The sequence below is a fragment of the Sphaerulina musiva genome (assembly GCF_000320565.1).
Source record: "Sphaerulina musiva SO2202 unplaced genomic scaffold SEPMUscaffold_1, whole genome shotgun sequence".
NCBI lineage: Eukaryota > Fungi > Ascomycota > Dothideomycetes > Mycosphaerellales > Mycosphaerellaceae > Sphaerulina > Sphaerulina musiva.
Genome location: NW_016017383.1, coordinates 1,725,750 through 1,737,836, shown reverse-complemented (window position 1 = coordinate 1,737,836; position 12,087 = coordinate 1,725,750). Strand labels below are relative to the sequence as shown.

General features: G+C 51.9%; 5 protein-coding genes across 5 annotated transcripts; 3 read left to right on the top strand and 2 right to left on the bottom strand.

Moving 5' to 3' along the window:
* The first annotated feature begins 5 nt into the window (after window positions 1-5).
* Window positions 6-2,032, top strand: SEPMUDRAFT_145932 (mannose-P-dolichol utilization defect 1 protein). The gene is made up of 3 exons (XM_016903348.1): window positions 6-649; window positions 754-1,692; window positions 1,819-2,032. The coding sequence occupies exons 1-2, from the start codon at window positions 41-43 to the stop codon at window positions 1,021-1,023; spliced, it is 879 nt and encodes a 292-aa protein (XP_016764887.1). The 5' UTR covers window positions 6-40; the 3' UTR covers window positions 1,024-1,692; window positions 1,819-2,032.
* SEPMUDRAFT_76291 (uncharacterized protein) lies at window positions 6-3,145 on the bottom strand. Its single transcript, XM_016910133.1, has 3 exons — window positions 1,819-3,145; window positions 754-1,692; window positions 6-649 (listed from the first exon to the last, which is right to left on the bottom strand). Exons 1-2 carry the CDS (start codon window positions 3,043-3,045, stop codon window positions 1,123-1,125), a joined length of 1,797 nt encoding a protein of 598 aa, XP_016764886.1. The 5' UTR covers window positions 3,046-3,145; the 3' UTR covers window positions 6-649; window positions 754-1,122.
* A 514-nt stretch (window positions 3,146-3,659) lies between these two features.
* SEPMUDRAFT_56450 (uncharacterized protein) lies at window positions 3,660-4,612 on the top strand (the record flags this gene model as incomplete). The annotated part of the gene is made up of 2 exons (XM_016909402.1): window positions 3,660-3,902; window positions 3,988-4,612. Exons 1-2 carry the CDS (start codon window positions 3,745-3,747, stop codon window positions 4,610-4,612), a joined length of 783 nt encoding a protein of 260 aa, XP_016764885.1. The 5' UTR covers window positions 3,660-3,744.
* Window positions 4,613-7,096: 2,484 nt separating this feature from the next.
* SEPMUDRAFT_152899 (uncharacterized protein) lies at window positions 7,097-11,123 on the top strand. The gene is made up of 2 exons (XM_016907491.1): window positions 7,097-9,260; window positions 9,373-11,123. The coding sequence occupies exons 1-2, from the start codon at window positions 7,243-7,245 to the stop codon at window positions 10,979-10,981; spliced, it is 3,627 nt and encodes a 1,208-aa protein (XP_016764884.1). The 5' UTR covers window positions 7,097-7,242; the 3' UTR covers window positions 10,982-11,123.
* A 36-nt stretch (window positions 11,124-11,159) lies between these two features.
* On the bottom strand, window positions 11,160-11,974 carry SEPMUDRAFT_112792 (uncharacterized protein; the record flags this gene model as incomplete). The annotated part of the gene is made up of 2 exons (XM_016900996.1): window positions 11,160-11,189; window positions 11,279-11,974. The coding sequence occupies 2 exons, from the start codon at window positions 11,972-11,974 to the stop codon at window positions 11,160-11,162; spliced, it is 726 nt and encodes a 241-aa protein (XP_016764883.1).
* Window positions 11,975-12,087: the final 113 nt, after the last annotated feature.

The window sequence follows — 12,087 nt, the reverse complement described above, 5'->3', positions numbered from 1 at the left end:
AGAACAGCACCAGCACAGCCTGCACAGGTGGAAAAGAAAGATGGAAGCCCTCGAAACAACACTCCGCGGCATCCTCACGCCCATCACGCGCAACCTGCCCCAACCCATCAGCGATGCAGCAACACAACTCCTCGGCGACAGCTGCTACCGAAGTCTCGTCCACAACATCACCATCTCCGACACCGTCTGCCTGAAACTCGCCATCTCCAAAGCGCTAGGCATCGCCATCATTGGCGCCTCCAGCATCGTCAAGATCCCGCAACTCCTCAAACTCATCAACAGCCAATCCGCCGATGGCATCTCCTTCCTCTCCTACCTCCTCGAAACCGTCAGCTACCTCGTCACGCTCGTCTACAACGTGCGAAATCAGTTTCCCTTTTCCACATATGGTGAGACTGCATTGATTGCAGTGCAGAATGTGGCTATTAGTGTCTTGGTCTTGCAGTATTCGGGCAAAGCACCTGCTGCTGCCGTGTTTGTGGGAGGTTTGGCCGCTGCGGGATATGCCTTGTACAATGAGAGCGTCGTGAGCATGGCACAATTGCAGTACTTTCAGGCTGGAGCGGGCTTGTTGGGCGTGGCGAGTAAATTGCCTCAGATTGTGACGATTTTCTCACAAGGGGGAACCGGACAATTGAGTGCTTTTGCGGTAAGTGGGATATATCCCTCAGCATGCATGGCTGTTTTACAAAGAAGAAAGAACACAAGAGGAGAGAGATAAAACGGAGGTATACTGATGATTTTGCTTCTCAGATCTTCAACTATCTCGCTGGGTCGTTGGCACGGATCTTCACCACTTTGCAAGAAGTGGACGATAAGCTGATCCTGTACGGCTTCCTTGCTGGCTTCTCCCTGAATCTGGTCCTTGCGTTGCAGATGATTTATTACTGGAACAGTCCGAGCACCAAGCACCAGGAGAAGCTAACTCCTACGAAAGCGGGAGCACCAAGCTATGCGAATGTGGTTAAGGCGAGCGGCAGCCAAAGGCAGAAGAATTCGCCATCGACTAGGAGAAGGGGATGATTTGACTGATGATCTCTGCAGAGATGCAGGGTCGTGTCTGTCGCTCATAATAAAATTTCATTTTGATCGCGGCGATCTTATGCCCATCGTACTAATTGATTAGTGCCGTTGGACCCTTGCCAAGTCTTGCCTAGCTTCCACTAGTTCAGACTCCGACGGCATGTTCACAATCATCAGATACAGCACATCCTCCTTCATAATCCTCTTGACAGCGCCCAAGGGACCACCCTTCCCGTTCCGACGATCTCTGCCACGAACGTCGCGATACTGCAAAGCTCGATGGGAAGATCCCTCTCCAGCATCATCGCTCCGCTCATCTTCAACGTAAGCCTGCCCTCGACGTTCCGCAACTCGATCACCGTGCAAACCCAGTCGAGCGTACAATTCCTCATGATAAGCGCTTCTGTATCCTCTTCTCCTTCTTCTTCTCCTACTGCTGCTGCTACTGCCTCTCGATTCTCGTCCCCGTGTGACCCGGCGCGTGTCACGAGAGAAATCTCTCTCCATCTTGTCTGCACGCTTATCCATTCGAGGCGTCAATTTTCCACCAGAGACTAATGCGATCAAGCCGCCAGAGTGCATGGGATGGTTGGGGTCTGCGATGGAGGTCTTGAAGCTGTGTTGTTGTTGATTTGATCTCGTGAGCGAGGAATTGGGATCTTGACTTGCCTGGAATTTTGATATCAGCTTGAAAAAACATATTTCATAACCAAAAAAAGAAAAGAAAACGAAAATTGAAAGAAAGAGAAAAGAGGCAAAGAGAAAGAAAAAAACGGAATAGAAAAGAAGGCTGACTTGATCCATTTGTGCTCTTCGATCGAGATAGTGTGCGAGAAACTTCTTCGCATCGTGGGTCTTGTCTTTGAATGTCTCCGGACCTGCTTGAGCGACGGTGTGATCAATGTCTGGAAAAATTAGCGGCGCAGAGTCGGGAAGCATGGCAGTTCCTCTGGTTGAAGCACTCGCGAGTCGGAGATTCTGGATTCGATTGCTCATGCTCATGCTCATGCTGGTTCTGGTGGGGTCACCGTCACCAGATGCTGTTGTACGAGTGTATTTTGCTATCGTCTGATTCGTAGTAGTGACATCGACTCGTTCTGCACGGATCAAGTTGATCAGAGAAGAAGACTTTTGTTGCATGTCTGCGTCGGATTTGTATTTGACAATCATGCAGTAGAGACCTGCAGGCTTGAAGAGCTCTTCATTCATGCGGTCGAGGAAGTCGTTGGTGCGAGCGCGAGACTGCACTTCGGCGCCTACGCTTGCTGCAACTTGTGCGGCAGCGCAGATGGCGATGGCAATGACGGAAGGTGCAAGCCCTGCAATAGCTGCGGAGAATCTGATGATAGGGAAGATTGGAGATGCCTGCGAGGATGTGTGGAAGTTTTTCAGAAACTTGAGAAAGACTTCTTGAGAGATGCCACAGTCTGACAAAACGGGACTGTAGGCTCTGATGAACCCTCTGGCTTTCTTGCGTGGACGTCTTTGCGGGAGTATGACAGGACATGGAAGCTGTGATCGACTCGTGACTGGTGTCCCACTGCATGTGCTCGTTGGAGGAGGTCGACTGGTGTTGATGACATCACGAACCAGCTCATCGACAGGCTGATATTCCTGCTCAGATTCGTCGTAGGTGGGCAGTCCCTTGGCGTCGGTTGAAGTTAGTGCTTCGTCCAGTTCTAGTAGCTCTTCGTCATCTTCGAGAGACTCATAATCGGAATCAAAGTCCTCTTCCGAGGAAATTTCTCCCCTTTTGTCATCTGGCAGTGCTGGTGGTCCTCCTGTTTTCAGTGTCCTGGAGGCTGTCGATGGAAGAGCTGCATCTGCGTGTCCTGGAGGTGGTTCCGCCTTTCCATGTTGAAACTGGGTTGCTGGACTCCAGTCTGACTGCTCAATGGGCTCAGTGTGTTCATCTTGAGCATTGGCGCGAGCTTGCTTCTGTTCTTTGCGATGTTCTCTGTACTCGGCTCCCATGGCGATTCCTTTGCCAACAAGGCTCAACAGGCCACCGCGTCCTGGCATAGCGCGAGTGTGCGTATGTACGTGCAATAAGGATGTCGGATAGGTGAATGAAGATGTCGGGTAGGTGAATAAAAGAGTGAGGAAAGAAGTACGATATTGTCTGTATAGCAGTCTTTGGTGAATGGGAGTGGAATAATACCTAGCTGAGCGGCCTTACCGCAGGACTATCGTAAGATAGGCACCTACATAGATGACAAACAGTGATTGAGGCGGCCGCTGTAGCCGGTGTGCTACAAGAGTGCGCGTTGCATGCATAAGACATGAAGCGCGGCTTTGTTACGCTCAGCTTGCTCAGCGTCAGGCTTACATGGCGGGCATGTAGGAGTCTTGTTATTGTCACAATATGTAGGTAGCAGTGAAGGAGGAGGATGAGGAGGTTGACTAGGTTGCGGAGGAAGGAGGAAAGGAGGCGTAGGAGGAGGAGGAGGAGGAGGAGGAAGAGGGAGAGAGTACATGTAGTTCATTGTAGGTACCTGGATACATATATCTTGGCAAGCGCCGAGCCGAGCAGCTGAATACGCCAGGCAGAAACATGGACCTGCCTGACCAGACCACCTCGCCGGCCATAATCGTCAGCAGCATCAGCAGCATCAGCATCAGCATCAGCAGCATCAGTAGCATCAGCAACATCCCGTCATCAGTGGTATCCCACCCACATTCACAAAATCAAGACCGTTTCGCCGCGCCGCTCGATGCTCGATGGCGCACACGCAGCCCGAGACATCGACGCTGCCGCTGCCGCCGGAGCACGTCAAGGCCATTGATCAGCTGCGCATGCGCCTGTCAGGCCTGTCGACCTCCATCGGCCTCCTACTGGCCGAGCTGCAGAGCCCCAAGCATGACCCGTTGCTCGCATGGTACGTCGCTCAGTCGGCGCATTTGCCAAGCCATGTTCGCTGCGTACACTGAGTGAGGTAAGTTCGCTAAGGTAAGAATCAACAGGCCAGAGCTGCAGAAAGCGTCCGTTAAGCTGGGCGCGAATCTCGAGGCACTCGCCAGCGCATTGAGCTCGCAGCGCCAGCTCTTCACCTCCCTGCACGTTTACCCCTTGCCCACCTTTCCCGGCGACACCCAGGAGGCGCTGTTGCAACAGCTGCTGCGTAAGAAGCTGGAAACAAAAGCCGAGGACTGGATCGAAGAGAGTGTGCACATCAGTGATGACCCGCGCAGCAACGGCGCCGCTGGTGTCCTGAAGGCCGAGGACATGCGAGACTTGTGGTCTTCGGCCATGGAAATCCAACAGGCCATGGTCGCTCAGCTGACCGAAGACCAAGTCTGGGATGACGACTACACGATACGCGAGCGCGAGATGGGCGTCGACAAGGTCATCACAGGCCTGAAGCGGAAGTTGGATCAGGGAGAAGAAGACGAAGAAGACGACGACGACGACGATGATGTAGATGAAGACGGCGAGGGGAAAGCTGAAAAGGACGACCTGGTTGGTGAGGCAGACAGGATGGATGTGGATGGGCCTCAGGCTCCTGCGGTGGCTGGCCTGACCACTAGTCTGCCTCCTCTGCTGCTCGACAGCGTGCTCAAGTACGCTCATGGACAGGATGTGCCCTAGTGAGGCGTACTGAAAACATTCATCTTCTCATTGTACACATGGTTTGCGGTGAATCAAGCGCCCTAAGCCGCTGTTTACCTCTCTTGGTTGCTATACCTACTTCACTTCAATCTCATTCACACGGCATGCAAATGCAAATGCACGTGATCGGCCTCGGCACTTGCCACGCCCCTTCTTCCCCTTAAATAGTTGCCTTCCTGTAGGTAACTCTTCTTCGTCGACAATAACATCACGGTTGCATAAGGTACGCAGCACATCCTGAACACAAACTACTTTGACCTCTTCTAAGGTTACACACTCACACAGCACAGGCATTGTGCTCCAAAGGCAAGAACGATGCGCAGAGGATACTGGTTACCATTCGTGGCCAGTCCCACGCACTTTCGACCGCTAGTTGGAGCCGCGGATATGCGCGACTTCATTCTCAATATGATCGAGGCCGAGATCTCCAGATTCAACCTAATGAACTTGAGTCACCGTGACCTCGACATTACCATTACAAAGGCTGAAGGAGCGCCCAAGCTTTACGACTCGCGGCACACCCACATAGGATGGACTCACTACAAGTTTGCCGACTGGATTTCCGACCCTGTGAAACTTGAGATCGACATCGACCACCAACACAAGATCTGGGTGTACAAGGAACCCTTCTGGATAAGACTGACGCAATTCCTCATGCAGGAGGTCACAACTTATGGAAACCAATTGAATCACTTCGAAGAGTATAGGCTGGCTCGGCAAGTTGACCTGTGGGATAAGCAATGGCGCTATTGGCTATGGGCTGAAAAAACACAGAACAAGAGGTTTCGGCTGCTCGAACTTCCTGCCGAACTGCGTATCAAGATCTATGACTTTGCGCTCGGAGAGAGGCAAGGCCCAGTCTTGGGTACTGACACGTACCGCCTTGCACGTCTCGGCAGACCCCGCGTCTGGGATTGCGATTGCAGGGTCGTCCCACAATTGTACGGTACAATCCTCCAACTGAACCGCCAGACTCACGATGAAGGCAGCGACGTATACTTCCAGACCGCTGTCTTTCGTGCGGTGGGAACCACACAGCTAAGGAAGCTGGTGAAGCACAAGATGTTAAGCGAGCGGGTTAAGAGACTCGAAATTTCTCTGTCGCACAAGGATTATGGTAACGTATTCGGCCCTCCGTCGCAGAGAATATACAATCCCCAGCTCGACGATGTTGCAAAGCTCGTCCGCGAACTCAAGCTTGATCATCTGACCATCGAGCTACAGCCGCCCTCGGGATACATATTTTGGGTGAGCACGAGGACTTATGTGCCTTGTCAGTACAAGCTTGTTGAACGCGTTTTCAAGAACATATTGCCGTGGATCGCCGGCAACGAGGTGACCATCCAAGGTTTCGCCAAACTTCAGCAGAAGAAGGACTTTGAAAAGAAGTGTGCCGAAATTCGCGCCGAGTACCTGCAGTGGTGCAAAACGCTTCCAGCAGGCTACAAATATGCCACCGTGGCGGAATATGCGGAGTGGAATGCCGAAGAGGACGGCGGAGTGAGACTTGGTGCCAGCGAGGTGGCAATTGAAGATCCGATCCAGGAGTACGACGAGCAACCAGCGCTTGAGCCAGCCGACTTTACAGCAAGAGTACTTGATTCCGATTATCCAGAGTGTCTTTGTAAAGTCAGCTGTTCGCCGAAGACGTGGACGCCGGACTCCTAGGCAATATTCGGTCCAGCCAGTTGGTTTTACAAAGATCTGAGAAAACGAGAGCCGCATGAGAGCCATCATGAGCTCGATGGATGCGGGTTCACAGGCCGTGACGCTAAGGTACTGTCTACGGGGAGGTTAAAAAGTTTTGCTTTTGAACTTCGCATCTGAGAAAGCGAGAGCCGCATGAGAGCCAACATGAGCTCGATGGATGCGGGTTTACAGGCCATGGTGCTACTGTTTATGGGGAGTTTGCTACGTTTTGCTTTTGGAATTCACAAGTTTTGGAGAGGGACGTGCAAGAACCCGCTCAGGTTTGGCAATAATGTATGTAGCAGGCCTGTTTCTGGGCTTGCTACAGCCTACAGGCAGTTGGCCCGATCGGGGGGGTAACAAAGGCAATTGGAGTTGGATGCACTTGTAACGTAACAGTAGCATTAGCCATAAGCATTGAAAACAAGTTCTCGAAAAAGTAATATATCGAGGCACCCAATTGGACTAATCGATACATCGATATATGGCTGCGAGGTAGCGTCCTACTACTTTCAGACACCAGCGCCGTTCCCCGAATATATTTTCACCCCGACGATACCTATTCATTTACTTTTCTCACTCTCCAAGTGCTTGCTTGGAGCATGGAACGCCATACTTGCATACATCTCCCGGTATTTCTACTCGTCAACGTCTGGATACTGAATTAATTCACTTCAAATCGACAGAAATCGGTCGTGATCGCCTCTGCGTCCCGAAGGATTCACAGCCATCTCGCTTATCGTGCAGCCACAGTAGTACATGCACAACCCTCTGCACGAATAATTATTGAGGTTGGAGTCTTCGTTCAGTCCCTTGCTATGGCTCCAGATAGACCGAGATGTATCATGCAACAAACTCGCGGGCGCGGCTTTTCCTATGATGCTCAGGGGCTATAGACCCAACACCACTGACTCCTCACAATGCCACGAAGACCTGTCAGCCTTCAAAGCGGCGACAGCACAAATCTTAGACCAGAGCCTCGGCTACTGAAGGCCGTCGAGAGGAACGACGTGCGACAAGTCCAAGATGTGATCGAGGATGTTCAGAATGAACGCCACTTTGGCACAACCCTCCTATCGGTTGGCCTGGTTCGAGCCTGCGACAAAGGACTTGTCGATGTCGCCAGATATCTATTGATCCGGGGAGCTGATCCGGACTATGCCACTGGGAATAAACCTCCAGCATTGCTTAGAGCCGCCGAGCATGGACAAGCAGAACTCATCGAGGTTTTGATCGATCATCGTGCCAACCTGGAAGCCAAGGACAAAAAGGGCCGCACTGCTCTGATGACTGCAGCGTGGAAAGGTCATGGCACCATCGTGGAGCTTCTCGTATCTCGTGGCGCCCACGTCGATACTCTGGACAAGCGGCGTCGAAACGTGTTACATAACCTTGCGGCAGATCAGGGCGACAAAAGACATTTCACGAGTGCATCAGACCGGCCGAAACGCAGATGCGGCATGGGCATTGTGCACTATCTACTTCAGGCCGGGGTCAATATCGATGCTGAAGATGAGCTTGGCCGTACAGCTGTTCATTGGGCCTGTGTCACAGACCACGAAGACCTGCTCAGGATCCTGCTGAAAACGCGCTTTGGTGGTGCCTCGCCTCAGGCCCGGGTCAACGCAACAGATATGCGTATGAAAAGCCCCCTACAGCTGGCTGCGTCCAACAATCGCGACAACCTGGCGCGAATCTTGATCGAGCATGGAGCCGATGTACACTCGAAATCTGATGGCGACTGGTCAGCTCTTCACAATGCTTGTCAATCTTCTTCTGGTGCTCTGGTACAGAGACTAGTCGCTGCTGGTGCGGACGTGAATGGCCAACTCCTGAACGGTAGAACGCCTCTGCATGTTGCTGCGGAATTCGGCAACATCGATGCTGCTGAATGCCTGCTGGGGACCTCGGGGACCAGGCGATCGGTCAAAGATCGCTTCGGGAACACTCCATTACTCATTGCGGCCCAGAAGGGCCAGATAAAGATCGTGGAGATGCTCGCGCCTTGGAATCACGTCAAAGAGCTCTCTGCGGACGAAGTGGAGGCAGCGCAACAGTTTAGTGCAACGATTGTTGACTTTGACCACAAGGACTTCAATCGAGTGCAGCGTCGATCGGTGTATGAATTGCTGTATGCTCGCAGCGCGAAGGATCCCTCGAAACACTCAATCAGTACATTACCAGAAATGACCAAAGCTACACAATTCCGCTGGATCCACTTACCAGCGAACAATCTCACGTGGTGTGATGCATTGCTCACGAAACGTTTCATCGAACAAGGAGCTACGGACGTGGAGGGATACAAGGCTCTGGCGTCTGCTTTCAATCATCAGCATCGGGGTCAGCAACACCATTCACGTTTTATGCGGCCCATGTGCCAGGTGGTTCAGCGATTGGAGGCAGACCTGGAAGAATCTGGACCACCTGCAGTCGTCGTAGAGGAGCCAGCCAGCCTTTCGCCCTTTCCAGGCACTCCAACTAGGAACAAGAGCTTCGAGAAGCTCGATAGATCGAAGCTAGAGGCTTCTCAGAGCGAAGAGCCTGATACCATTGCTGGAGCACAACATGCCAGGTCCAAGAATAAGTCTCCCAAGCCCCAGCGACAGAGTACGACGGACACAAACTCGACAATGGCTGCCTCTGATGCATCAGTCGACCCCCGGCTGAATGGCCGACCTGGCAAACCACAAGCCCAGCGGCAAGAGACGACGTCGACGACAGCCACCGCGTCAACAAGTACGAATAGAAAGACTGCCAAGGCTGCGACTGCGGCAGCGAAGACGTCGAAAGAGGCACGCAAGCCGTCAACGAGACAGTCGACCAAGAGTAGCGTAGGCAAGAGTGGCAGCACGCCTTTGAGAAGACTTCAAAGCTCGCGCAGCATCTTCATGTTCATGCCGTACCTCCATTTCGAGACAGACCGCCGGCGCCGCGAGATGTAAGTGAAGTCACACTATCCCACCAGAGTTGACCCTCACTGGGGCGGTGCGCTCAAAGAGCGAGATTTCTAACATGAAATACTTGCTAACTCTTCGGCCTACTCCTTCTAGGCAGATGGCAATGCAAAATCCGCAAAGACACACGATAGCTGCAGTGCCGGATGAAGTGTTGATCCGCGCGCATCTCAGCAAGTCTGCCTCTTTCTTGCATGTCCGACGCACACTCGACCAGTTCTTCTACCACAACATTGATACCAGTGTCCGCGATAGTGACCAGGTGGTGTATCGGTTCCAGGAGAAACATCACAAAGACCAGGAAGGTGGACCGAAGATATTCATGGTAGATCAGCTCTGGCTCTGGATTCTCGGCAAAGACTTGGTTGTGACGAGTTTCCCTCAGCGCTGGCGACAACCACGAAACGATCCTCTCAATGTTCTGGAAGGGATTATCGAGGATATCAACTCGAAGACGAGAGAGCCGGTGCAAGACGTGTATGAGCTGGCCATGACGATCGCGGGAAGATGCTTCGGCACGTTTGACAGACATCGAAAGGGCGACGACGAGTTTCAATTCCTTGACATGTTCGAGAGCTCCATCGGTGCTGCCATGGACAACGAGGCGTCGCTGTTCCAAGGGTTCTCCAAGGCGAGTCGTCAAGCGTCGGACTGGTTGCAGAGTCATCAAAAACCCAACAGGTTCTCCAAGCACCTCGAAGCCGACTCCAAAGCATACGAACACACGGTCAAGAAACATCCGGATCGGTATGATGATATCGATCCTACCGATACGAATCCAGCCTTCATCAACCAGTTGCTAGACGTGGGCGCAGAGACTGATTTACTTGCGGAAATCAAAGATATTCGAGATGAGCTCGACATCATCCGCATGGTCCTAGATCACCAGAAACATCTCCTGCCCGAGTTCAAGGATGCAGTCAAGGCCGTCTACCAAACCGAACGATCACACATGCGAGTCCGCAAGTGCGACAAAGCGTTTGATGAACAGGAGAAAACCATCTCCAATCCCATCAAGGACATCAATCGCATGGAAGTACAAGCCAACCGCGTCTACGAAAGCATCCGATCTCTTCTCGACTTGAAGCAAAAGCACGCCAACGCCTTTGAAGCTCGATTCGCACGCGATTCCGCCGCGGGAACGCACCGCCAAGGCCAAACCATCATGGTCTTCACCATCGTGACCATCATCTTCCTCCCGCTCTCCTTCATCACCGCCTTTTTCGCCGTGAATATCGAACAATTCCCCCATCCGGGCGGTGTAGGCTCCAGCGCGGAAATCCCCCTGGAATATGCTTCCGCGTACATTTTCGGTATTGGACTCGCCATTTCTGTGCCCGCCATCGCCGTGGCGCTCTCGGTGGATCAGGTCAATAATACTTGGGTGCGAGCGCGGATGTGGTGGAGGAGGAGGAAGCGATCCAGAAGAACAACAGTAGATGACATGGAGGAGCTCCTTCAGAAAAGAGAGTCGGACGCGAGACAGATGGAAATGACGTTGTCGATGGCTAAGAGCATGAGACGAAGTGTGGACTTTTATGCGTATGGTAGCCACGGGAAAGTTTTGAGTCCGCCGCCGTTGGGGAGAGGAAGAAGTGAAGAAGGCGATAATAATTATTATCTCAGGCGGAAGAGCAGACCTGAGAGACGTGTCGAGATTGACCTGGAGCGTGGTAGAAAGAATGCGAGGACGGATCTCTTTTGAGGGAGCATTTCACATTTCTTTCTTTTTTTTTCTGCTTCTGTCCTTTTTTCTGTCCGTTTACCGAGATCTTCCAGCAGTTCTGGCTCTCCGAAGAAAGAAAGAGAAAAGTTAAACACGCAGATATTGAGCACATCAAACAAATATACCGAAAAAAAAAAGAAATCACATCTTCCACCCCCTAACAACCCACAACGGATCCCTCCTCCTCCTACCCATCAACCTCATCAACCTCTTTAACCCCTCCTCCTCCCCTCCCCCTTCTTCTTCACTCTCTACCCTAACCTCCCCATCACAAACCTCCACAATCTCAATCCCCTTCCACCCCGCAAAATGCAAAAAATCCCCCACCATCTGCACGCGTTCCTCCTCATCCACGCGTAACCATCGCGCAATCGCTTTGGTGGGGAAACATCGATTGCTAATCACCAAATGTACACTTCCTCCCTCGTTGGTGAGATCTAAAAGACTTGAGAGGACGGAGATGGGCGAGGTGAGATAGTCGATGGAGAGGGCGGAGGTGGAGATGTCGAATTTTGATATCGTCTTGTTGGTGTTGGTGGTGGTGGAAGAGGTCAAAGCAACTTTCAAATCCGGCTCCACGTTCAAATCCCAGCAAATTCTTCCATTGTTCAAAATGGGATTCGCCTCTAATTCTTGGTAATTCATTCCTAAACCTGTAATCTTCCATCCTTTTCCCTCCTCTCCATCTTTCACCATGTCCTCAATTTCCCCCGGATAATGACTAATCCAACTACTACAAAAATCCAAAATACGACCACCACCGCCATCTGCAGTACAACAAGGAAGAAGTACGCTCCGATAATATTCTCGTAAATCCGCAATTGCCGCATCGTCAATGTGCGTGACGAAGCGGGGTTGATGGTAAAATTGTGTGTCTGGGGAAGCATCTTGTCGATGGAAGTCTTGGGGTGTGTAGGGCCAGGTGGAGTGGCGAGGAGAGTATTTTTTGATGGGCCAGGGTGGGGGGGACATTTTGGTTTTTGTTTTTGTTGTTGGTGGTGGTGTAGTTTTTGTTGTTGTTGTTGCTGCTGCTGCTGCTGCTGATGATGATCGTCTTGATAATGATATAATGGTGGGCAGAGATG

Excerpts from the sequence above, each read along its gene's own strand:
- SEPMUDRAFT_76291 (XM_016910133.1), bottom strand. The coding sequence starts at position 3,045 with ATGCCAGGACGCGGTGGCCTGTTGAGCCTTGTTGGCAAAGGAATCGCC. Across the intron at positions 1,693-1,818 it reads GAAGAGCACAAATGGATCAA|GCAAGTCAAGATCCCAATTC; the intron begins GTCAGCCTTCTT and ends TCAAAATTCCAG.
- SEPMUDRAFT_145932 (XM_016903348.1), top strand. The coding sequence starts at position 41 with ATGGAAGCCCTCGAAACAACACTCCGCGGCATCCTCACGCCCATCACG. Across the intron at positions 650-753 it reads GACAATTGAGTGCTTTTGCG|ATCTTCAACTATCTCGCTGG; the intron begins GTAAGTGGGATA and ends TTTGCTTCTCAG.
- SEPMUDRAFT_152899 (XM_016907491.1), top strand. The coding sequence starts at position 7,243 with ATGCCACGAAGACCTGTCAGCCTTCAAAGCGGCGACAGCACAAATCTT. Across the intron at positions 9,261-9,372 it reads GACCGCCGGCGCCGCGAGAT|GCAGATGGCAATGCAAAATC; the intron begins GTAAGTGAAGTC and ends TACTCCTTCTAG.